The sequence below is a fragment of the Hippoglossus hippoglossus genome, chromosome 4 (assembly GCF_009819705.1).
Source record: "Hippoglossus hippoglossus isolate fHipHip1 chromosome 4, fHipHip1.pri, whole genome shotgun sequence".
NCBI classification, from domain to species: Eukaryota; Metazoa; Chordata; class Actinopteri; order Pleuronectiformes; family Pleuronectidae; genus Hippoglossus; species Hippoglossus hippoglossus.
In genome coordinates this window covers 27997641-28022640 of record NC_047154.1, presented here as the reverse complement: position 1 = coordinate 28022640, position 25000 = coordinate 27997641, and the positions used below count along the sequence as shown (strand labels likewise).

At 46.3% G+C, this 25000-nt stretch overlaps 2 protein-coding genes across 3 annotated transcripts in view; both read left to right on the top strand.

Annotated features, from left to right (window-relative positions):
- The window catches only part of thop1 (thimet oligopeptidase 1), a 12770-nt gene extending 1100 nt beyond the window's left edge, over positions 1-11670 (top strand). Inside the window, exons 2-14 of one of the 2 annotated variants that reach the window (XM_034582979.1) lie at positions 83-289; positions 2414-2562; positions 3165-3272; positions 3412-3514; positions 3594-3751; positions 4441-4576; positions 5378-5520; positions 5781-6004; positions 6129-6330; positions 6439-6625; positions 10613-10741; positions 11055-11191; positions 11391-11670. In XM_034582979.1, coding sequence (XP_034438870.1) covers positions 83-289; positions 2414-2562; positions 3165-3272; positions 3412-3514; positions 3594-3751; positions 4441-4576; positions 5378-5520; positions 5781-6004; positions 6129-6330; positions 6439-6625; positions 10613-10741; positions 11055-11191; positions 11391-11552 — 2045 coding nt within the window. In that variant the 3' untranslated portion in view covers positions 11553-11670. Of the gene's footprint in view, positions 1-82; positions 290-2413; positions 2563-3164; positions 3273-3411; positions 3515-3593; positions 3752-4440; positions 4577-5377; positions 5521-5780; positions 6005-6128; positions 6331-6438; positions 6626-10612; positions 10771-10801; positions 10924-11054; positions 11192-11390 lie in introns of those variants that run through there. The other variant, XM_034582980.1, reaches the window with a different exon arrangement.
- A 3360-nt stretch (positions 11671-15030) lies between these two features.
- On the top strand, positions 15031-24482 carry nwd1 (NACHT and WD repeat domain containing 1). Its single transcript, XM_034583726.1, is given in 19 exon segments — positions 15031-15157; positions 15680-15765; positions 15841-15957; positions 16379-16736; positions 16739-18116; positions 18246-18449; positions 18528-18681; positions 18991-19108; positions 19284-19448; positions 19604-19801; positions 19883-20005; positions 20109-20314; positions 20403-20657; positions 21197-21287; positions 21415-21563; positions 21672-21945; positions 22556-23109; positions 23464-23569; positions 24150-24482. Coding segments are annotated over 19 exon segments (4974 nt in total). The 3' UTR covers positions 24461-24482.
- Positions 24483-25000: the final 518 nt, after the last annotated feature.

Below are 25000 nucleotides of genomic sequence, written 5' to 3'. Positions count from 1 at the left end.
ATGTTCATATCACAGTGACGATCGGGTCCCATAGTGTCCTCCTCTGTCCTCCCCTGTCCTCACCTGTCCTGTCTCGTCTCAGGTGAGGTGGTGTTTGAAAGCCCGGTGCTGGTCTGCTCTGAGAACCGGCTGCGATGGGACCTGAGCCCAGAGCAGATCCAGCAGCTCTCTGACGAGCTCGTCTCCAACACCATGAGGGTGTACGACCGCGTCGGGGCACTGGACCTCGGCAGCGTCTCCTTCGAGAACACGTTGAAGGCCCTCGCCGACGTGGAGGTCGAGTACACCGGTACGTGTCCACAGAGATTCTTCCACAAGTTGTCTCATGTTGGTCTTTAAATCTGATTGTTTTCCTCACTGACAGATTCAAAATGCTTTTATTATTATAGAGTTTGTATTAAGAGATTTCTCTGTTAAACGTTCACTCAGAGAAGCAGTTTACACTGAGATTCAACCCAAAATATATCATATTTCTATTTGTGACAAAATAATAATATAACGAAAACTTCTTATCACATTGGAGGAAGAAAAACTGCTTCATAAATGAGAACCAGAAAATTAGAAATGCGTAAAACAAAGTATAAGATAATTTGATATTTGTTATTTTAGTCGACTGGATTGACAGTTGATGTGATTCTCTCTCACAAGACAAGAGAGCAAGTGAAATTACACAATAGAATAAATAGGCAATAAATATATTTAAAATGATACAAAATAAATATAAAGCAGCGTAAGGCCGTAAATATATTTTCTTTTAACTGCACGTGCATCATGGCTGCGTTGAGTAGAGTAACATCTGTTTTATGCATCGGTTCTGCACGTAATCAGAAATGAATGCTCCACGTCCGCAATATGCAATTAGCAGATGAACAGTAGAGGGCGGTGTAGGGGCATTACGTCATCTCCAGTATTCACGTGTTTTTTATTATACAATGTAAACATGGATGTTGTATTCTGTCTGAGTTCTAGTCTGCGCCCTCTAATGGAATGCTCCAGTAATGCATCGTCTATGACAAGTATGTAAACATTTACTCTCACGACACATGTGGTCGTCTACGTGAACACGTGACTAAACAGCAAGAAGATCTCCTGACATGGACTTGACGTTAAAGTCCTCGCTGATCTCACTTCCTGTGGCTTAGCCTTCTACTCTAAGTGAAGCCAAGTCGACCTGTTTGACTTTTCCTTCAGGTCACTTGTAAAATATGTGTCCTGACCGGCATTAAAACTGAATCAAGCAGTCAAAGCTTCTAACGGCAGCTGAAATAAAGTCACAGACTCATTTTAATTGATGCGCCAGATATTGTTCTGCAGCTCGTTCCGTTATGGAGGACGAGCCTGATGTGAAGAGGTCACGGGACTCAGGCAGGTCGTCCATTGTGAGCGCTGCGGTGAAGCCCAGTCAGCAGAATCCTCAGTGTGTGGAGGTAGAGACTCATCAGCAGTTTGTAGAGAAAGCAGCTGAACCAGCTGCTGCCGCCACAATGAACTCTGAGTCTTTGTTCACACAAAAACACCTGAAAACACAGTTTCCCTCCGGTGCTGCAACAAGACGTCAAATAGATAGATGAAAGCAAGATACAATACAAATCCAACTTAGTAGATCATATATTTTATTATTAATTCATTAGCGTCAGCTCAAATTGAAATTCACATGTAGATTAAATTTACGATATAGTAAATGGACTTGTGGTTGGGTTGATGGTCACGAAAACTCCGCCCCCAGCCTCATGTACTCAGTTCTTACTTCTAGACCAGAAACGAGTTGGTGTCGCTCTGGAACCAGTTCTTCTGACTGAGAGCTGTGGAAACACAAAGAACTGGTTCCAGATGAGGGACTGGTTCCAGATGAGGGACTGGTTCCAGATGAGGAACTGATTCCAGATGAAGAACTGGTTCCAGATGAGGAACTGGTTCCAGATGAGGAACTGGTTCCAGATGAAGAACTGGTTCCAGATGAGGAACTGGTTCCAGATGAAGAACTGGTTCCAGATGAGGAACTGGTTCCAGATGAAGAACTGGTTCCAGATGAGGAACTGGTTCCAGATGAGGAACTGGTTCCAGATGAGGAACTGGAACTTCCTCGGTGGAAAAGAGCTTTTGTTTGTCGACATGAAAACTTAAATTTTTCAGAATAAACGATGCAAAAAAGATGTCAATCTTTACATGTTTTCCATTTTGAAGATAATCCACTACACTGTCGATGAAAATCAATCATCAATTCAAATAATGTTTTTATTAAAAAATGTATTGATGTTAATACAAAATAAATCAGTAGATTAATCCAGAATAATCATAATCATGTTTTCAGTTGTCGTCACCTGTTTATTCTTGAATGAAGAAATCCATCAGTGACGTTTCTGTTCTAACTGACCCCGCCCCCTCCACATGTGACCCCGCCCCTGCTTCTCAGTCCAGAGGAACATGTTGGATTTCCCGCAGCACGTGTCGTCGTGTAAGGAGGTCCGAGCGGCGAGCACCGAGGCCGACAAACGCCTGTCAGAGTTCGACGTGGAGATGAGCATGAGGGAGGACGTGTACTTGAGGATCGTCGCTCTGGAGGTGAGCTAACGGACGCACGGCCGACCAATCAGCAGGCAGATGCATGGTAGTGTAGATGAAAGAATTCATTGAAAGGTCCGTCAGGCGTCCTCTGTTCAGATCTCACGTTTCACCAGGTAACCTGCAGACAGGAAATGATGTTGCCAAAATAAAAGACCCGGTTCTTCACCTCTTCAGAAGATAATCCTCCTCTGAGAGTTAGAATGAGTAGAAGAGACAGAACTACAGACACAAACGTGAACCAGGTCTGTGAGGATGAAAAAGACTGAGACAGAACAAGCAGATGTTTAATTCACTTCAGAAGAGAACCTGAAATAGTGCCACCAACAGGCAGGATGAGGGATTGCAACAGATAGGACGAACGTAAACTCACTGTAAAGTAGATGTAACAGATTAACTCTAGATTCAGCAAAACAGGTGCCAGAGTCCTGATGTTCAAAAAAACTGGATTATTTAATATTTTCGTACAAATCAATGATCCATGGAAAAACAAATAACTCATCTATTTAATACTTCTAAAAACCGAAACATTATTAAACTCTTGTGTAACACAACACACCTGCTGAGCCAGAGCTGAATGTAGTGTCTTTTTGTGTGTGCAGAAGAAGGTCGATGCCGGAAGCCTCACTGCGGAATCGAAGCGCTACATGGAGCGACTGATCAAACTGGGGAAGAGGAACGGCCTCCACCTGCCCACGGAGACACAGGAGGTGAGACGACTGGTGACGTCCACCTCATATCTGAGACAGCTAATATTTCATCATCAGACCTGAAAACCTGATCTCTGGGTCTGACCTTTGAGTCTAATTTTGTTCTGCTCCTCTTCCTCCTCCTCTTCCTCTGCTGTAGGAGATCAAAACCATCAAGAAGAAGCTGAGCAACCTGTGTATAGATTTCAACAAGAACCTGAACGAGGACACCACCAGTCTGTCCTTCACCAGAGACGAGCTGGGTGAGTGCTGCTCTGCGGAGCTTTCAGTCGGTCACACCTGCTCTTCCTCCATAAAGGTACTAAGATCTGCTGGTTTCAGGCGGCCTGCCCGAGGACTTCCTCAGCTCGCTGGAGAGCGATGGAGACAAACTGAAGGTCACTCTGAAGTATCCTCATTACTTCCCCACCATGAAGAAATGCTTCATCCCAGAAAGCCGCAGGAAGCTGGAGGAGGCGTTCAACTCCCGCTGCAAAGAGGTGAGACGAGAATCGACAGGACGTCTGACTCTGGTGTTTAGATGTTTCAACTAAATCAGTCTGGATGGAGACTAAAATAAAACCAACAGACATAGATCAATAAATGTTGAAATACATTCATTATTAATAATTATATACAAATAGTAGCAGGACCACAGACTGTAAATATAGATGGACGACACATCTCCACTTCCTCCCACTGTACAACATGAAGCCTGTCTCGTGGTTATGACGTCTTTTGCAGTCAGTCAGTTCAGTAGTGACCGGGGGGGTGGAGCCGTGGTATCAAGGTCCCGCCCCTACACGCTCTCAATCAATCATGAGTCAGTGTCAATCATCACGTCTCAGCCTGTTTTCATATCATCAATAACTGATTCAAACCAAACTGATCAGAAACACTTGAACAAACATCAGAGAGAGAAGAACGACCGGACAAAAAACAACGTTTCAAGAATAGTGATAATTTTTAATCAGTCATATTACAGATGTTAAACAGACAATAATAATTTTGACTGATTAATGAACAGTTAAAATATAATTATAAATCTATATCTTGCTGAGTAGAACCTACGGTGGCCTTCAGGTGACATAATAACAGGTCTGTTCTCCTGTAGAATCATGGATCCTAAAACTGGACATAAACAGAACCACAGTTCTGGTTCTTGACTTCATGTTCTGTGTCTTCTCAGGAGAACTCTGCGATCCTGAAGGAGCTGGTGGAGCTTCGGGCTCAGAAATGTTCTCTGCTCGGCTTTAGCACACACGCCGACTTTGTCCTGGAGATGAACATGGCCAAGTCTGGAAAGAAGGTGGCCGGCTTCCTGGGTGAGTCGGACCAACCGCTGAGGACGCGTGTCGTGAGAGACGTCATAAATCATGTGACGATAGAAGAACGACCATCATTTCACTTTGTGCTCGGTCGTTTATTTCTTCACGGACTCTGCATTTGTTCTGAAACACGAAGGCTTGGTCACATGACACAGCTCTGTTGTGAGAGCTACTCCTTTAATCATGTGATCGCATCAGGCAGCTCTTCCATTGTGAGCGCTGCAGCGAAGCCGAATCAGCAGTCATCAGCAGTTTGTTTCTAAGACACGTTGTCCAATCACGTCACAGATCAAGTGTTTACAGTCGTTAACAACGCTCGTTCTCAGACAGTCGACCTCAATGGTAGTGTAACAAATGTAAAGGTACTGAGAGAAATGTGATCCTCCGCAACTGACCAATCGCAGAGGAGGTGGGTGTGAATGTTTACACAGCGTAGCCAGATCCTGACCCTTATGGTTGTGGTCACCTGACCAACTTCCATTTTATCTTCTGCAACTAAATTATACCAAAGTTAAGTTTTTAATAAACACTGGATTTAATAAATTCCGCTTCTGACCTGCAGGAGGCGGTATCGGTTAGCAGCAGTTTAAATCACAACAGTAGCAGCAAGAGAACGATATCTTACAATGTTTTAACGTCCTTGAGCGTCTCCCTGGTTTCTGTTTACGTTGTTTAAGTTAACGAGGAGGAGATTGTGTTTGTTCAGCAAGGCTCTGGCCCCAGTCTGCCCCCTAGTGGATGTACCTATTTAATCACTGCTTTACATTGACTGACTTCTCTCACTCCGTTGTCTTTCAGAGGAACTGGCCTGTAAACTGAAGCCTCTGGGCGAGGAAGAGCGGGAGGTCATCCTCAAACTGAAGGAGAAGGAGTGTCAGAAACGGGGCCTGCCTTTTAAAGGAGAGCTACACGCCTGGGACACGCGCTACTTCATGACCCAGGTGAGAGCTACACGCCTGGGACACGCTACTTCATGACCCAGGTGAGAGCTACACGCCTGGGACACGCTACTTCATGACCCAGGTAAGAGCTGGATTGAATCTGTAGCTGCCCGACTTACAAAGAGCAGCTCAGATGGAGACGTTGACGCTGCAGCAGAGGAAAGTTCTTCCTCCACAGCGAGACGTGTCAATCTGCTCCTCTTTTTCCTCCTCCTGCTCTTTCTAATCGATTTCCTTTCTCCCTCCTCTCCCTCGTCCAGGTGGAGGAGAAACAGTACGCTGTGGATCAGAACCTGTTGAAGGAGTACTTTCCCATGGAGGTGGTGACTCGAGGGCTGCTGGACATCTACCAGGAGCTGCTGGGTTTGTCCTTCGAGCTGGTGGACGGAGCCGCCGTCTGGCATCCTGACGTCACTCTGTACAGCGTGAAAGACCGTGGCAGTGGACGGACGGTGGGACAGTTCTACCTGGACCTCCACCCCAGGTCATCTTCATAAACACACAGTAACAACCAGTTCAAATCCCACTGCGGCAGAAAAGAGAAATATTGTGAAATATTCTGTTTCTGAGAAACAATCTGAAGCAAATGTGTGTCTCCTCCTGTGCAGGGAGGGGAAGTACGGCCACGCCGCCTGCTTCGGCCTCCAGCCCGGCTGCCTGCTGCCCGACGCCAGGCGCCAGATGTCGGTGGCGGCCATGGTGGCTAACTTCAGCAAGCCGACGTCCGATGCTCCAGCCCTCCTGCAGCACGACGAGGTGGAGACGTACTTCCACGAGTTCGGCCATGTCATGCACCAACTGTGCGCTGAGGTCAGTCAATATGGAGGCGGAGCTGTGAGGAGAATGTTAAACGTGTAGCTACAGAATTTTTCTTAAGCGTGCGTGTGCGTGTGCGTGCGTGTGCGTGTGCGTGTGCAGGCGGACTACGCCATCTTCAGCGGGACTCATGTGGAGCGAGACTTTGTGGAGGCTCCTTCTCAGATGTTGGAAAACTGGGTTTGGGAGAAGGAGCCTCTGCAGAGGATGTCGAAACATTACAAGACGGGCAGCGGCATCCCAGAGGAGCTGCTGGACAAACTCATCAAGTCCCGGCTCGCCAACACCGGTACGTACTGTACTTCCACCAGTACTGCACATGTGATACTACTACCACAGATAATACACATGTGATACTACCACCACAGATAATACACATGTGATACTACTACCACAGATAATACACATGTGATACTACTACCACAGATAATACACATGTGATACTACTACCACAGATAATACACATGTGATACTACTACCACAGATGATACACATGTGATACTACTACCACAGATAATACTACTACCACAGATAATACACATGTGATACTACTACCACAGATAATACACATGTGATACTACTACCACAGATAATACACATGTGATACTACTACCACAGATAATACTACTACCACAGATAATACACATGTGATACTACTACCACAGATGATACACATGTGATACTACCACCACAGATGATACACATGTGATACTACTACCACAGATAATACACATGTGATACTACTACCACAGATAATACACATGTGATACTACTACCACAGATAATACACATGTGATACTACTACCACAGATAATACACATGTGATACTACTACCACAGATAATACACATGTGATACTACTACCACAGATGATACACATGTGATACTACTACCACAGATAATACACATGTGATACTACCACCACAGATAATACACATGTGATACTACTACCACAGAGGATACACATGTGATACTACTACCACAGAGGATACACATGTGATACTACCACCACAGATAATACACATGTGATACTACTACCACAGAGGATACACATGTGATACTACTACCACAGATAATACACATGTGATACTACTACCACAGATGATACACATGTGATACTACTACCACAGATAATACTACTACCACAGATAATACACATGTGATACTACTACCACAGATAATACACATGTGATACTACTACCACAGATAATACACATGTGATACTACTACCACAGATAATACTACTACCACAGATGATACACATGTGATACTACCACCACAGATGATACACATGTGATACTACTACCACAGATAATACACATGTGATACTACTACCACAGATAATACACATGTGATACTACTACCACAGATAATACACATGTGATACTACTACCACAGATGATACACATGTGATACTACTACCACAGATAATACACATGTGATACTACCACCACAGATAATACACATGTGATACTACTACCACAGATAATACACATGTGATACTACTACCACAGATAATACACATGTGATACTACTACCACAGATAATACACATGTGATACTACTACCACAGATAATACACATGTGATACTACTACCACAGATAATACACATGTGATACTACTACCACAGATAATACACATGTGATACTACTACCACAGATAATACACATGTGATACTACTACCACAGATAATACACATGTGATACTACTACCACAGATAATACACATGTGATACTACTACCACAGATAATACACATGTGATACTACTACCACAGATGATACACATGTGATACTACTACCACAGATGATACACATGTGATACTACTACCACAGATAATACTACTACCACAGATAATACACATGTGATACTACTACCACAGATAATACACATGTGATACTACTACCACAGATAATACACATGTGATACTACTACCACAGATAATACACATGTGATACTACTACCACAGATAATACTACTACCACAGATAATACACATGTGATACTACTACCACAGATGATACACATGTGATACTACCACCACAGATGATACACATGTGATACTACTACCACAGAGGATACACATGTGATACTACTACCACAGAGGATACACATGTGATACTACTACCACAGATAATACACATGTGATACTACTACCACAGATAATACACATGTGATACTACTACCACAGATAATACACATGTGATACTACCACCACAGAGGATACACATGTGATACTACTACCACAGATAATACACATGTGATACTACTACCACAGATAATACACATGTGATACTACTACCACAGAGGATACACATGTGATACTACTACCACAGATAATACACATGTGATACTACTACCACAGATAATACACATGTGATACTACTACCACAGATAATACACATGTGATACTACTACCACAGATGATACACATGTGATACTACTACCACAGATGATACACATGTGATACTACTACCACAGATAATACACATGTGATACTACCACCACAGAGGATACACATGTGATACTACTACCACAGAGGATACACATGTGATACTACCACCACAGATAATACACATGTGATACTACCACCACAGATAATACACATGTGATACTACTACCACAGAGGATACACATGTGATACTACTACCACAGATAATACACATGTGATACTACTACCACAGATGATACACATGTGATACTACTACCACAGAGGATACACATGTGATACTACCACCACAGATAATACACATGTGATACTACTACCACAGAGGATACACATGTGATACTACTACCACAGAGGATACACATGTGATACTACTACCACAGATAATACACATGTGATACTACTACCACAGAGGATACACATGTGATACTACTACCACAGATAATACACATGTGATACTACTACCACAGATGATACACATGTGATACTACTACCACAGATAATACACATGTGATACTACCACCACAGATAATACACATGTGATACTACTACCACAGATAATACACATGTGATACTACTACCACAGATAATACACATGTGATACTACTACCACAGATAATACACATGTGATACTACTACCACAGATAATACACATGTGATACTACTACCACAGATAATACACATGTGATACTACTACCACAGATAATACACATGTGATACTACTACCACAGATAATACACATGTGATACTACTACCACAGATAATACACATGTGATACTACTACCACAGATGATACACATGTGATACTACTACCACAGATGATACACATGTGATACTACTACCACAGATAATACTACTACCACAGATAATACACATGTGATACTACTACCACAGATAATACACATGTGATACTACTACCACAGATAATACACATGTGATACTACTACCACAGATAATACTACTACCACAGATAATACACATGTGATACTACTACCACAGATGATACACATGTGATACTACCACCACAGATGATACACATGTGATACTACTACCACAGAGGATACACATGTGATACTACTACCACAGAGGATACACATGTGATACTACTACCACAGAGGATACACATGTGATACTACTACCACAGAGGATACACATGTGATACTACTACCACAGATAATACACATGTGATACTACTACCACAGATAATACACATGTGATACTACTACCACAGATAATACACATGTGATACTACTACCACAGATGATACACATGTGATACTACTACCACAGATGATACACATGTGATACTACTACCACAGATAATACACATGTGATACTACCACCACAGAGGATACACATGTGATACTACTACCACAGAGGATACACATGTGATACTACCACCACAGATAATACACATGTGATACTACCACCACAGATAATACACATGTGATACTACTACCACAGAGGATACACATGTGATACTACTACCACAGATAATACACATGTGATACTACTACCACAGATGATACACATGTGATACTACTACCACAGAGGATACACATGTGATACTACCACCACAGATAATACACATGTGATACTACTACCACAGAGGATACACATGTGATACTACTACCACAGAGGATACACATGTGATACTACTACCACAGATAATACACATGTGATACTACTACCACAGAGGATACACATGTGATACTACTACCACAGAGGATACACATGTGATACTACAGTATCAGAAGTACTGCCCTTTAATCAGTGTAAGTTGGAGAGTGGAATCATTTGCTTGGTCTCTGTCTCCGTCCCCTGGGACTCTGCAGGTCTGTTTAACCTGCGGCAGATCGTCTTGGCGAAAGTGGATCAGTCTCTTCACACCAGGATGGGACTCGACCCTGCGGAGGAGTACGCACGCCTCTGTCAGGAGCTTCTGGGAATTCCTGCGTCACCAGGTCACTTTAATGTTTCACCAGTTGTTCAGGTTGCAGCTCTTCTCTGAACAGTCCAGACAGAAAATGACTTCCCCTGGTGGCTCAGTGAGGAACTACACCACTGTTCAGTTTAAAATGAGAAAGCGATTATATATAGATACAGATATAAAATAAGAAAAAAATGAAACTGAAATATCACTTGGTTAGTTCTGAGCTGTAGTGCTCAGTTTGAACAGAAGGAGGGGCTGTCGAGGTGCTTTGAACTTGGACCCGTTTCCATGACGATACCTGCAGACTGCCTCCCCCCCTCTGACCTTCCCTCTGTGTCCTACAGGAACCAACATGCCGGCGACCTTCGGACACTTGGCCGGCGGCTACGATGCTCAGTACTACGGTTACCTGTGGAGCGAGGTGTTCTCCATGGACATGTTCCACGCTCGCTTCAAACAGGAAGGCATCATGAACCCAAAGGTCAGAGATCAGGAAACTGGAAAAGTAAAAAAAACGAAACACGGATAATGTTCATTGTAAAACATTTTCATATCGAGTTTTTTTTCTGTTTCCTGTTGACGCCATGTTTAATGAATAACCTGGATCACTGTGTCTGCAGCCTGATTGGTTGACATCTCATTAATGCATGTAACTGACTGTCCCCTGATTGGTCCTCCAGGTGGGTATGGACTACAGGAAGTTCATCCTGCGGCCCGGCGGCTCTGAGGACGCCGCAGAGATGCTGAGGAAGTTCCTCGGGCGGGAACCCAAACAGGAAGCGTTCCTGCTGAGCAAAGGACTGACGTTAGAGCAGAACGCCGGCACGCCGTGTCCATGCTGACCAATCACAGCAGCTGGCTCCGCCCCCACAGAGAACAACGGACTGAGGTTTTCTAGAAAAAAAAGTAAAATGTTTCCCAACATGGAAAAAACAAGTTGAATAAAATGATTTGAGGTGATTTTCTGTGTCTGATTACTTGACGTCACATGGAAACACAGATGTACTCTGTGATAGGACAGTAGAGGTCACATGTTTTAAACCTGGGGCCTGAACGCTGGTGTAGTCGAGTCAAAGGTCAAGGTCAACAAAAACATCATCTAGATTTTGTGCAATGACTCCCCATCACATGACGTCATAGAAGTATCATCAGGAAATGACATCACACTGTAAACAAGCAGCAAAATGAATATGTTACTATTCTGAGATTTCTGATGTTGTGACTGCGTCGATCAGAGATGTTCACGTGAAGACAAACGTCCAGACCCAGTTCTTCAGAGAGTCAGGCAAACAGCCAGTGGACAGGGAACTGGTGATGAGATGGTTGAGGAAAGGAAGAAGGTTGGAGGTTACCAGGGTAAGATTGGAGGGGGGGGGGGTGAAAGAGGAAAGAGAAGAGGATATACTCAACAGCTCCCCCTCTGGTGAGAGTCAGTGAATTATTGTTCTACATGTATATAAGGCACTTTCACTTGACTCAGGTGTCTCCTCACACTAAGGAGCTGCAGCTCTGTCTCCTCACAGCTCTGACTCCTCACACTAAGCTGCAGCTCTGACTCCTCACACTGGAGCTGCAGCTCTGTCTCCTCACACTAAGGAGCTGCAGCTCTGACTCCTCACACTAAGGAGCTGCAGCTCTGACTCCTCACACTAAGGAGCTGCAGCTCTGTCTCCTCACAGCTCTGACTCCTCACACTAAGGAGCTGCAGCTCTGTCTCCTCACAGCTCTGACTCCTCACACTAAGCTGCAGCTCTGACTCCTCACACTGGAGCTGCAGCTCTGTCTCCTCACACTAAGGAGCTGCAGCTCTGACTCCTCACACTAAGGAGCTGCAGCTCTGACTCCTCACACTAAGGAGCTGCAGCTCTGTCTCCTCACAGCTCTGACTCCTCACACTAAGGAGCTGCAGCTCTGTCTCCTCACAGCTCTGACTCCTCACACTAAGCTGCAGCTCTGACTCCTCACACTGGAGCTGCAGCTCTGTCTCCTCACACTAAGGAGCTGCAGCTCTGACTCCTCACACTAAGGAGCTGCAGCTCTCTCTCTTCACACTAAGGAGCTGCAGCTCTGTCTCCTCACAGCTCTGACTCCTCACACTAAGGAGCTGCAGCTCTGACTCCTCACACTGGAGCTGCAGCTCTGTCTCCTCACACTAAGGAGCTGCAGCTCTGACTCCTCACACTGGAGCTGCAGCTCTCTCTCTTCACACTAAGGAGCTGCAGCTCTGACTCCTCACACTGGAGCTGCAGCTCTGTCTCCTCACACTAAGGAGCTGCAGCTCTGACTCCTCACACTAAGGAGCTGCAGCTCTCTCTCTTCACACTAAGGAGCTGCAGCTCTGACTCCTCACACTAAGGAGCTGCAGCTCTGACTCCTCACACTAAGGAGCTGCAGCTCTGTCTCCTCACACTAAGGAGCTGCAGCTCTGACTCCTCACACTAAGGAGCTGCAGCTCTCTCTCTTCACACTAAGGAGCTGCAGCTCTGACTCCTCACACTAAGGAGCTGCAGCTCTCTCTCCACACTAAGGAGCTGCAGCTCTGACTCCTCACACTAAGGAGCTGCAGCTCTCTCTCTTCACACTAAGGAGCTGCAGCTCTGACTCCTCACACTAAGGAGCTGCAGCTCTGTCTCCTCACAGCTCTGACTCCTCACACTAAGGAGCTGCAGCTCTCTCTCTTCACACTAAGGAGCTGCAGCTCTGACTCCTCACACTAAGGAGCTGCAGCTCTGACTCTGGATGTTCAGCTGACTCTCTGCAGGTTCAAGCTGTTTTCCCGCTGCACCTCATGATGTAACATCCTCAGAGAAATACACATCAACAACTCAGCTGTAAAAAAACAGCCTGAAGGTAAAAGTGCAGAACAACAGGTCGTCAGGAGACGTGATCAGAAAACACTTGGTCCACGTTTCTCTTTAACTGTTCTAAACATATTTCATGTTAGTTTTTAGACTTTTCACTTTGTTTATATAAAAATCAGCTCACAGAGAAATAATCCGTCGCAGTCAAAGTTTAAACCAAACCTCCTGAGATCCACGTCCCTCAGCATCTTTCAGAAACATTAAAGTCACTGATCGTAACATGTGTTTTATAGAAACTGTTTAAAATACTGTGTGGAAAGTACTTTTATATACTTTTATATACGATATACTTTTTCCATTTTAGGATGATTGAGGATGAGTCCAGAGATAACAGATGAAAATCTTTGTTACATGAAGAGCAAAACAAAGCAGGTGTATTGTTTACTCCAAACTGTTTCTTCCATTACAGAATCTCATCCTCAGGCTCTGATTTATTTATCTGAATATGATCAACTGTCCTAACGACTGCGTATTAATGACAATTCAGAACTTTATTCTCTTAATATTATGACTTTGTTCTTCTAATCACAGATTTATTTTTATTACTCCATCATATTAAGTCAAGTCTGGATCCGTCATTTATTTTCAATCAAATTCAATCACATTTTATTTGTATTTATCCCATATTCACAAATCCCAGTTTGTCTCATGGTCTTCAACAAGGTGAGACGTCCTCTGTCCTTAACCCTCAAGAGTCAAACTACTAAAACCTTTAACAGGTAAAGAAGGTAGAAACCTCAGAGACACGTGAGGATCCGTCTCCCAGGACGGACACAAGTGAACAGATGTCACGTGTTTTGATTTGATTTCATGAACTCAGTAACTGATTTTTAAAATGAATCTGTCAGTGAATAGTTTCACGTTTTCTGTCCTGAGGTTTGAAAGAGTCTGTGTAAAAGGTTCAGGTGCAGCAGGTTCGACTGTAACTTTGTTTTGTTCATTATCGTCCTTCATCACCCCGGGGCCCAAGCCCTCCCACCGGCCCTGCTCAGTAAACACATGAGCAGGTGTGTGTGTGTGTGTGTGTGTGTGTATTATTTGTAGGCCTATTTATTTATATATCTTAATTTTAACAACAGCAGCAACATTGATAATTAAAATATATTTAATTATATACGTGTGTAGCTGTTTTGCGTGTTCTATAGTTCAATATCTGCTCTCTTTGCTAAGTTTTGTGACATTTCTTTGGATATATATCTGTGTGACTATTCTCTTGTGTTTTTCTAAGAAAATATTTATACAAATAAATATTAACACAAATGTTTTTTTTGTGGGGGGCTTCACAAAGCAGTTATGCCCAGGGCACCTGGATGTGTAGCAGCGGCCCTGTGTGCACGAGCAGGTTCAGGAGGGACCTGGTCGTCCTGGAGTCGAGTCTCAGAGGAGACTGACAAGCAGCCGAGGGCGAGAGAATCCCACAGAACAAGAAGAAGACGAAGACGAAGACAGTGGAGTAAGAATGAAGACGATGGCCGAGCATCCAGACGTCAACCCGCAGGACGTCCTGAGAGGACAGACGGACAGAGGACAGAGGATGGAGAACAGATCCAACATGATCCGAGTGTTCGTCAGCTCCACGGTCACAGGTCAGATTCATCTTGTTCTGATAAGACTTTATTCATGAAGCGTTAATTAGCTGTAAATAATGACTTTATTCATTTGAATAAATCAGTTATAAACCACGAACGTTTGTGTTTCCATGTTGTGGATCATCTTCCTCCCGTGTGACTCTCAGACTCTTTGCATAAATAAGTGTTTGTACTTCCTGTAACCGTCAATAATCAGTTTATAATTATAATATCTTATTAATGACTAATAACTGATCTATAAATCATCAAATGATTCACTCTTTATAATTTCTTTATAAAAACTTTATATGATTTTCGCTAACTTTTTATTGTGGAAAATGAAAACTTCTAAAAATAGAAAAATAACATGTAGATAAAAGTTATAATGGCTTCATGTGGTGAATGATGAGGAAAATTCACGACACACAAACCATTTCACGTAACTTTACGTTTGTAATGTGAACGTTTCTTTTGTCACTTGCAAACTTTGTTGCCGTATGATGAACGTTTACGTCGACCTCTCCTCTTCTTCTCTGTCAGATATGAGCAGTGAGAGGAAGGCGCTGCTGGAGAGAGCTTACCCAGAGGTCCTGGCGTTCTGTCGCAGTCTGGGCCTGGTGCTGGAGGTCGGCGGCCTCTCTACCTTTAGAACCAGTGATGAACCAAATGATCAGTTTGTAAAAGCTTGTCGTTGTCGTCAGGTGGTGGATCTGCGTTGGGGGATTCGTAACGTTTCCTCTGGAGACCACGACTCCTGTGAGATCTTCCTGCAGGAGATCCAGAGCTGCCAGAGGATCTCAGCTGGTCCAGATTTCATCGTGAGTCTTTTAAAATGACGATAAATACTTTAACCATTTTATCATCACAACATTTTGAATGTCACATTTATTATAAACCTCTATGATTAGATCTCATTTATTTATCTAATTTATAACAGATTTATTTTTGCTTCCGATCACTGAGTCCATGCAGTTTTATTACTGCTATGATGAAGGAAAAACAGAAAACTTCTACTCGTTGTGAAATCTGAAAATCACAAGTTTCCTCTCCAGAGAACAAATTAAAATAAAATCAGTGTGAAGGTTAAAAACACTTAAATTCCCACAGTTGCATATGTTACATGTTTTTAACACGTCTCAGTTTGACTTGAAGTAAAAGTAAAACCTTCTGTAGAATGATTTCATCTGTAATTATCAGTTTTTCTCTTTGTTTTCATCCCTTTGTTTCCCGGCTCCAAAGGCCCTGCTGGGGAGCCGGTACGGCCACCGAGCTCTTCCTCGCCTCGTCCCAGAGAAACACTTCGAGGTTCTTTTGTCCAAACTTTCCAAAAACCCTGTAGGCGTCAAACAGCTGAGTCAGTGGTTCCTAAAAGACAGCAATGCTGTCCCGCCCGCCTACGTCCTCCGGCCAATCGCGGCGCACTTCCCACACTACAGCGACCTTCGACCTGAGAGTAGGCCTCAGCACGACAACAGCGTCCTTTCCTGGCGTTTCACAGAGAATCAACTGTTGCAGCTCCTACGATCTGCCGCCACCGCCGCTGAGGCTGCCGGTGACATCACAGCTGAGCAGAAACAACAGTTCTTCACATCAGGTCAGAGACGTGTCCGTCAGAGCGTCCACGTTGTCTTAGCTCAGGTCTGAGTGTCTTCTCCTTCTGCTCCACAGTCACAGAGCGAGAGTTCCAGCAGGGTCTGTGGAACGACAACAGGAAACCGTCAGCCCTGCTCTTTGTCCGAGAGGTACCCCGGCAGCGGGTGAGGGACGGCCCCAAACGTCTCGCCAAGTACATGGACTTGACCGCCGACGGGCTGCTAGACGCAGAAGCTCAGGGACTACTCACCGACCTCAAGTCTCGCCTCTACATCTCGTCTAAGAAGATCCTCAACCTGCACTGTGTGGAGCTGAGCAAGGGCAGTGTCGACCCCAAACGCAAAGAGCACGCTCAGTACCTGGACAGCGTGTGCGAGCAGTTTGTGTCACAGATGAAGTCTCGCATCACAGCGGCAGTCGACTCTCCAGCCGAGGGGAGACGTAGGAAGATGTGGGGAAGCATCGAGGAGGAGGAGGAAACGTCAGACTGGATGGTTGAAGAGGTTGGACAACATGTTGCCAGGAGTGAGGAGCTGTGCAGGGGTCTCATTGGTAGAGAGGGACTTCTGGGTAAGCTTTCCGTTGCCATGTGGGAGTCCACCAATGTCCGCCACGGCCCTCTGGTCGTCCACGGGGCTGCTGGGATGGGGAAGACGGCTCTGCTCTGCAAACTGGCGCAGGAGATGCAGAGAGTCCTGAAGGCCGGATCAGTGATGGTGATCAGGCTGCTGTCAGCTCGCCATCCTCAGAGACCAGACATCGACCATGTCCTCTGCAGCGTCTGCCTCCAGGTGTGTCTGGCGTGTGGCCTGTCTCCGCCCTCGCCGCTGATTGCCGGCACTCACCTGGAGCTGCTCAGGTTCTTCAGGAACATCCTCGCTCAGGTCTCCCAGCAGGGGAACACTTTGTTCCTCGTCCTGGATGCCGTGGATCAGCTGTCAGACCAGCATCAGGCTCACAGACTCTGCTGGCTGCCCATCCACCTCCCGCCCAACATCCACCTGGTGGTTTCCATGGATACCAGCAGCGAGGCGTTTGCTAACATGCGGCTGAAGGTGGAGTCTTTGGGGAGCTTCTTTGAGGTGGAGCGTTTGTCTCGTAACGAAGGGAAACAGATGGTGGAGTCGAACCTGCGAGCGCACCAGCGAACTTTGACCCCGGAGCAGAGCGACGCTGTGCTGCAGAGCTTCGAGTCCACCGGCTGTCCGCTCCACCTCAGACTGATCCTGTCTGCCGCCAAACGCTGGTCTTCCTTCACGCCGCTCACAGAGATGCACCTGAGCGCCAGCACACAGGAAATGATGTCACAGCTCTTCCTGATGCTGGAGGAGACACATGGGAAGGAGCTGGTGGGTGGAGCCTTAGGATACCTCGCTCTGGCCAGGTGAGGCAACAGCACCACGAAGGTCATCACACTTACATATGTATACATAAATATTACGTATTAGAACAATACATACAAATGCTGATCACCTGATGATCAGCTGATCACCGTCGCCTCATGTCTCCACAGGGAGGGGCTACTGGAGGCTGAGCTGCGCGACGTCCTGTCCCTGGATGATGATGTCATCGGTGAGGTGCACAGATACTCACTCCCTCCGACCCCCTCGTTGATCCGGTTGCCCCCCCTCCTGTGGGCCCGACTCAGACGGGACCTCGAGGACCAGCTGGAGGAGCGGTGGACGGGCGGAGTTGCCACTCTTACTTTCAACAACAGGTACAGCGAGAACGTGACGAGCCATCACATGAGATCAGATTTAATACGACTCACAGCCATGATGTTTGTCTACTTCAGGCGCCTGTCGGAGGCGATTTCATCTCGCTATCTGATGTCAGAGCGTCGGGGGCGGAGCCACAGGATCCTGGCAGAGTACTTTCAGGGTCGGTGGTCAGGGAAACTGAAGCTGGCGACGTTGCCGGGTCTGTCGCTGCTGCTCTCCGACAGAAAGGTAACAGCACATCGTCCGAGGAGGACGAGAACATAAAAGTTTCAGTGTCTCCACATCAGCATCTGACAATCAACAGACAGAGCTGAAGCGGCAGCAGCGAGCGGCAGCAGCGAGCGGCAGCACCGAGCGGCAGCAGCGAGCGGCGTCTCACAGGACAAACTCATTCAAACAATTTGAAACAAATTTCAAGTTTTTATATTAAACCAATAATCAAACATGAGAAACAGGAAGTGAAAACCACAGCAACATGTTCCAGTGTGACTCTGCTGGTTGTTGTTGATGTTGTTGAAACTTCCTGTGATGTCACAGGTCCCTCCCCAGCCGCTGTGGTTCGCTCCAGGATTGGCTAACGTCAGGAAGCTCCAGGAGCTGCCCTATCACCTGCTGCACGCTGGCCTGTGGGAGGAGCTACAACAGGAAGTCATCGGTAAGAAGCTCAGAGTAACGTTAAAACTCTGCCCACTATCACCACACACCTGAAACAGGAGATCGTAGAAAAGATGAAGCGAGTTATTCTGAGAAGAAAGAATCTCTTTATCTGTCCATTAAACTATGAACCAAGTCTCTTCGTGGTTTCGTGGTTCATGTGTCGTCGTTTCCAGGCAACGCTGAGTGGCTGTACTGTAAGAGCAGAGTGTGTGGGGTCCCCAGCGTCATCCACGACCTGGACCAGAGCTCCCAGCACATAGACTGCACCGAGACCAGACTGATCCGAGACGCTCTGGTCCTCATCAAACCCACCATGGACTTCCTGGACAGTCACATGGGTTCGTTATCTCACAGAATCTGAACAAACGTTGTCTCTCAGTGTTTTATGTTTGTGGGGGTGAGAGCCTTTAGAGACAACGTTCTGTTCATTATGAAACATGAACTTAATAAAACTTGACGAGGTGAAACTCTAACTTTGTAAAACCTCTCGCAGACATGTCTCTGTTCTTCACCGAGCTGTTGGCCAGACTCTGCTCCTTGGCCCCGAGCTTCCCCTCTGTGATTGGCCGGCTGTGCAGTCAGTGCGAGGAGTGGTTACTGACGTGTCCCGAGCCCACCCTCATCCCGAAGTGCAGTTTCCTGCAGCAGCCAGGGGGGGCGCTGCAGCACACACTGAGCGGGCTGCAGGGAGGTCAGACATGAAGTAGAATCTTGTTCTCAGGTTGTTCTGATGTCTCCGCTGCAGCAGGTTGACTTGTCCTCGTGTCTGCAGGTGTCCTCTGTCTGGACGTCAGTGTGGAGGCGGAGCTTCTGGTGTTGGGTCTGGATGATGGCGTGGTGATGGTGTGGCGCCTCAGTGACCAGCAGCTGCTTCACACTCTGCTGGGACACAGCGGTCAGTCTGGTCACTTTAAATAACGATGATTAGTGATGACGATGACGATGACGATGATGATGATGATGATGATGATGACGATGACGATAATCTCTGTGTGCAGGCGCTGTCTTGTCCGTTAAGGTGATTGACAGCTCATCTTGCTGCCTGTCATTGGCCGCTGACGGCTCTCTGAGTAGGTGGAGCCTGATGAAAGGCCAGCAGCTGCTCTGCATCCAGGAGGCGGTGCCTGTTGACTCCTCCCCTTCGTCGGTACACCTCCACCTGTCCGAACAGAGCCAGCTGATCTATGTTTACAGCTGCACACAGGTAACAGGCTACTGTTCTCCACTGTTTCCACCGACTCTGGGTTGTGTCTGAGTTCACATCAGATTTGCACCTGTCCTCGTTTCTCCAGGTGAAGGTGTGGACGCAGGAAGGGGCGGAGCTCTTCAGCAGCAGCGGGGAGGACGGCTCGGTGGTTCTGGGAGTTCTGGAGGAATCTGTATTTTCTCTGACGGACTCGGGTCTGGTCAGAATATTTCATCCTCTGCACGACGCTGTGGAGACGCAGCTGGAAAACTCTCTGACACGTTTGAGTCTGGTGAAAACTGTTGTTTCACCAAAACGTGGGAAAGTGTTTGTGGCCACGAGAGAAGGCGTCCTGCACCAGGTACGTCAGGTTGGACAGTTAATGTCCCTCAGACCTCTGCAGGTCCGGAGTTTTCTTTAGGGACTTTCAGTTCAACATATTAAAAAACATGTATCACATGATCTTCAGATGAAAGATCTGACTCACAACTGTAATCTTAGGTTTTCACAGTTGTGTGTTCTAAACTACTCACCAACTCACGTGCACACACCACAAACGTGCACACATCTCAACCTGAATAAATATTTGTCCTTGATGTGCAGAGATCGAACTTCAACTTTCCATTTTTCAAACAGTTTCCTGTGTAAACAAAGATCTAAAAATATTTGACATTCTTATGAGAATTCATGTGTAATTTCAAAGTGAAAAACTTAAACAAACTAAACACATACAGACTTTTTTACAGGAGCCTCTGAATGTGAATATATGGTTTAAAGAAGTTTCTGCTTGGTGAAAATGATCAGATCTGTCAAAAGTTAAAATTGTTATTGTAAAATCTGAATATTTATCCAGGTTGTGATGTTTATTATGTTATTATATATTTTTCCTCCTGTTTGCAGATTTCCAGGACTGGAAAACACTCGGCTGTCGAGTTCCCTCTGGTTCCTTCTTTACTTTGTGTTACTGAAGATGAGAAACTTCTGATCGCAGGTTGGACAGCGTGTGATCGTTCTTCAAATCACAACAAATGAACACTGTAGTTTTTTTATGTTTTATTTTCAGAATTCTGGAATGTTCATGTAAACCTTCTTTACCGTGTTCGTCTGTTTCTCTGCAGCCGCTGAACGAACTCTGAGCCTCTTTAACATCGACAGAGACTCTGTGGACAAAGTCCTCGAGCTCCAACACGATGACGAGGTTCTGTCCGCCTGCGTCTCCTCAGACGGTCGCCTGCTCGCCTCAGGAGCTGCTGACCAGCTCATACGGGTCAGAGGTCACACGCTAAATAAAGAGTAAACGCTGTGTTATAGAATCTCTGAGTTAAGTCAACAACAGAACCAGGTTTAAACCCTCGTTTGAATCGTGTCTCTGCAGATCTGGTCGGTGACCACCGGTGCGTTGCTGGACTCTCTGTGTGGATCTGATGCTCCCGTAACTTCTGTGGTGTTCTGCAAAGGTTCTGTGGTTTCAGCCTCGGCCGCCGCTGCCTCCGTTCACCTGTGGAACCTGAAATACGACACCCGGCACAAACCTGCCGCCCACATCCCGTCAGGCTCCGCCCACGTCGCCATCACCAGAGATGCTGATCGAGTTTTCTTCGTCCGACAGTCGAGTCAGAGAGAAGTGATGAGCTGGAACAACAGCACAGGTCAGACAGTGACATCACAATGTTCCAGTTATAATAATAAGCCCAGCCACTAGTGTGACACGCCCCTTTATCAGGAGGAGGGGCTTAAAGAGACAGGAGCTAAAAGAGTTTGAGACAGAGGCTGAAAAGAGGAGCTTCAGCGCAGGACAGTCCGAGGAAAGTGATTCTGAACATTACAGCATGAAAACATTTCCAGTTTTAACACCAGTTAATATAGAACATGAACAGAATCAGTCTCCTTTAATGCTCCGTGTTAATAAAGTCACGTAACAGTGAAAAAGAAGAGAAGAAGAAGTCGTTAACAAACATGTTCAGTAACGTCAGATACACAGAAATCCCACTGTTCACTAAAGTCTGTCCCATGGTCACTTCTCATCGTGTGTCATCATCACACATAGAACATGTTAGAACATGTGCTGCGGTGGTTCTGAAACTTTCCCTCCACACAAAGTAAACCTCAAACTTTATCTTCCAGATGTTTTATTACAGGATGTGAATGAGATCCAGGACAAAAGAGTCTGACACGATTTCCCTTTTCACCAGCGTTCCTTTACAGACAGAAAGTGACATAAAGAGATGAACTGGTTAATATGTTAAACTCTGTTTGCAGGTTCTCTGTCCGAGCGTCTGTCCGTCTCTGCTCAGGTTTGCTGTCTGGAGTTGGCTCAGCAGAAGCGTCTGCTCCTGTGCGGTCTGACCTCCGGCACCGTCCTCATCTACCCGCTGGCTCTGCCCCAGGAGACCCTGTGCATCCCTCCTCCAGAGAGCCTCTGCAGGGTGCTGTGCGTGGCCGTCAGCGCCCACGAGAAGCACGTGGCGGTGGCCTACGAGGACTCGGTTTGTCTGTTCGAGATCTCTGCCAGAGACAGCGTCCCCACGGTGGAGGGTCCCCTGCACAGGTTCCCCCTGTCCCTCCTCCACGGCCCGCTGTCCTCCATGGCGCTGCTGTCCGACCGCAGGCTGCTGTACGGGACGAGCTGCGGGGAGGTGAGGCTCCACGACCTCAGCAGCGGCGCCGGCTCCGCTCTGGAGCCTCACCGCAGCAGAGTGACCTGCGTGATGGGCAGTAACTGGGGGACTCACGCCCTGGTGGGCTCCGAGGACGCCGTGCAGAGGCTGTGGGCCCTGACCCCGCTGACCCTGGACCACACCATGGAGTACAAGGTCAGACAGGTCATCTGACATTCTAAATATTAACTTCAGACTAAATACAGAGAAATTACATCAAAGATCTTTTTAAACTCCCTTTATTAATCAAATATAATCTGTATATAAACATGTAAACAGTTTATAACAGATTATAATGTAGCTATAACAACAAATACAGACATTTATTTGAACTTTTCCTTTACAGACATATTCTATTTTACAGGCTATTGTCATTAATCATCTTTTTATGTCCGTGTGTTGCTTCATGAGAGAAAACGTTCGATGTTCCTGTGTTATAAACAGTTTATTACATGTTTACACGTGTTACAGTGATGATGATGTGATTATTAACCCTCCTCTGGTGTTCAGGGTTTTCTCTTCGAGGGCGTCCTCTCTGCTGCGTTCTCCGAGAGCGACCACTTCGTCTTCACCGGTTCTCAGGACAGAACCGTCAAAGTGTGGGACGTTCAAACAGGTAAGCTGGTGATTGGACACTTGTCAGATGTGTCATGTTGTGTCATAGACGTGTGAGACTATGTGGGCCCCAGACTAAACGGACCATGAATCAAATCAAACTGAAATGGAGTCTGTACATTGCAGATTATAGAATCAAAGGGGGTGGACTGAAGGGATCAGCTGTTCTCAGGGGCCCCTCTCAGCTCAGGGGCCCCTCTCAGCTCAGGGGCCCCTCTCAGCTCAGAGGCCCTGTCATGGAGTGTGAGCGGTGTGTAAACTGTACGTGGCCCTGAGGGACCAGGACAGCTTGTGGTCCAGCTCCAGGTTCTGTACGGCAGCAGAAACACTTTAAACTCAGCAAGTTCCATGATGAGTCCATCGTGGTTTCTTCATTTATCCATTTGGTGCATGTCTTCAGAAACATGAACACTAGGGGCAGCGTAGTCGCCATTATCACAGCGTTGTTGATTTAAGGGCCTCACGTATATAATCTATGATGTCACTGAGTTGACAGAATATAAATCAGCTCCTGGTTTCACCTCTGATCAAGTTTCTCTGAGCTGAGTCTGGATTTGAGTGAAGTTCTTCTTCTTCTTCAGGAAACCTGCTGTACGTCCAGTACGTCTACTCCCCGGTGGTCAGGATGGTGACCTTCAGGAACGGCTTCGTGGCGTTGTCTCAGCAGGGCGCCGTCATCAGAGAAGTGTTTCACTGCCCAGACGACATCGGTCTGGACTACAACCCTCTGAGGAACGTCAAGGCTCAGTACCGCGTCACCTCCAGGGAGAAGAACCGGGACGTCCAGCAGAACTCTGTGTCCGACCCCCAGGACTTTAACCCCGCCCAGTTCAACCTGAACTTCATGAGCATGCTCCGAGCCAAACCCTCGTCCACCTGTGTCATACTGTAGGGCCCAACAGGGCCAGCAGGGCCCAACCAGGGGCCCTGAAGGCCCCTGAAGGCCCCTTCAGGGCCCAACCGGGGCCTTCAGGGGCCCTCAGGGGCCCTCAGGGGCCTTCAGGGGCCTTCAGGGCCCAACCGGGGCCTTCAGGGGCCTTCAGGGGCCCTCAGGGGCCTTCAGGGCCCAACTGGGGCCTTCAGGGGCCCTGAAGGGGCCTTCAGGGGCCTTCAGGGCCCAACCGGGGCCTTCAGGGGCCTTCAGGGGCCCTCAGGGGCCCTGAGGGGCCTTCAGGGCCCAACCGGGGCCTTCAGGGGCCCTCAGGGGCCCTCAGGGGCCCTCAGGGGCCTTCAGGGGCCTCAAGTTTCTCTTTAGGAAAAATTGATTCTCTGTGAACACATCACATTATGTATTCATATAAACGACAGTTAATAGTTCTGATGATTTATTATGAAAACAACTGATTCTTTATCAGAAGAATGTTTGAAAACTTCTGTTTATTCCCAGAATGCACCAGGTTTTACCAGCATTTGACCAAACATCTGTTGTCAT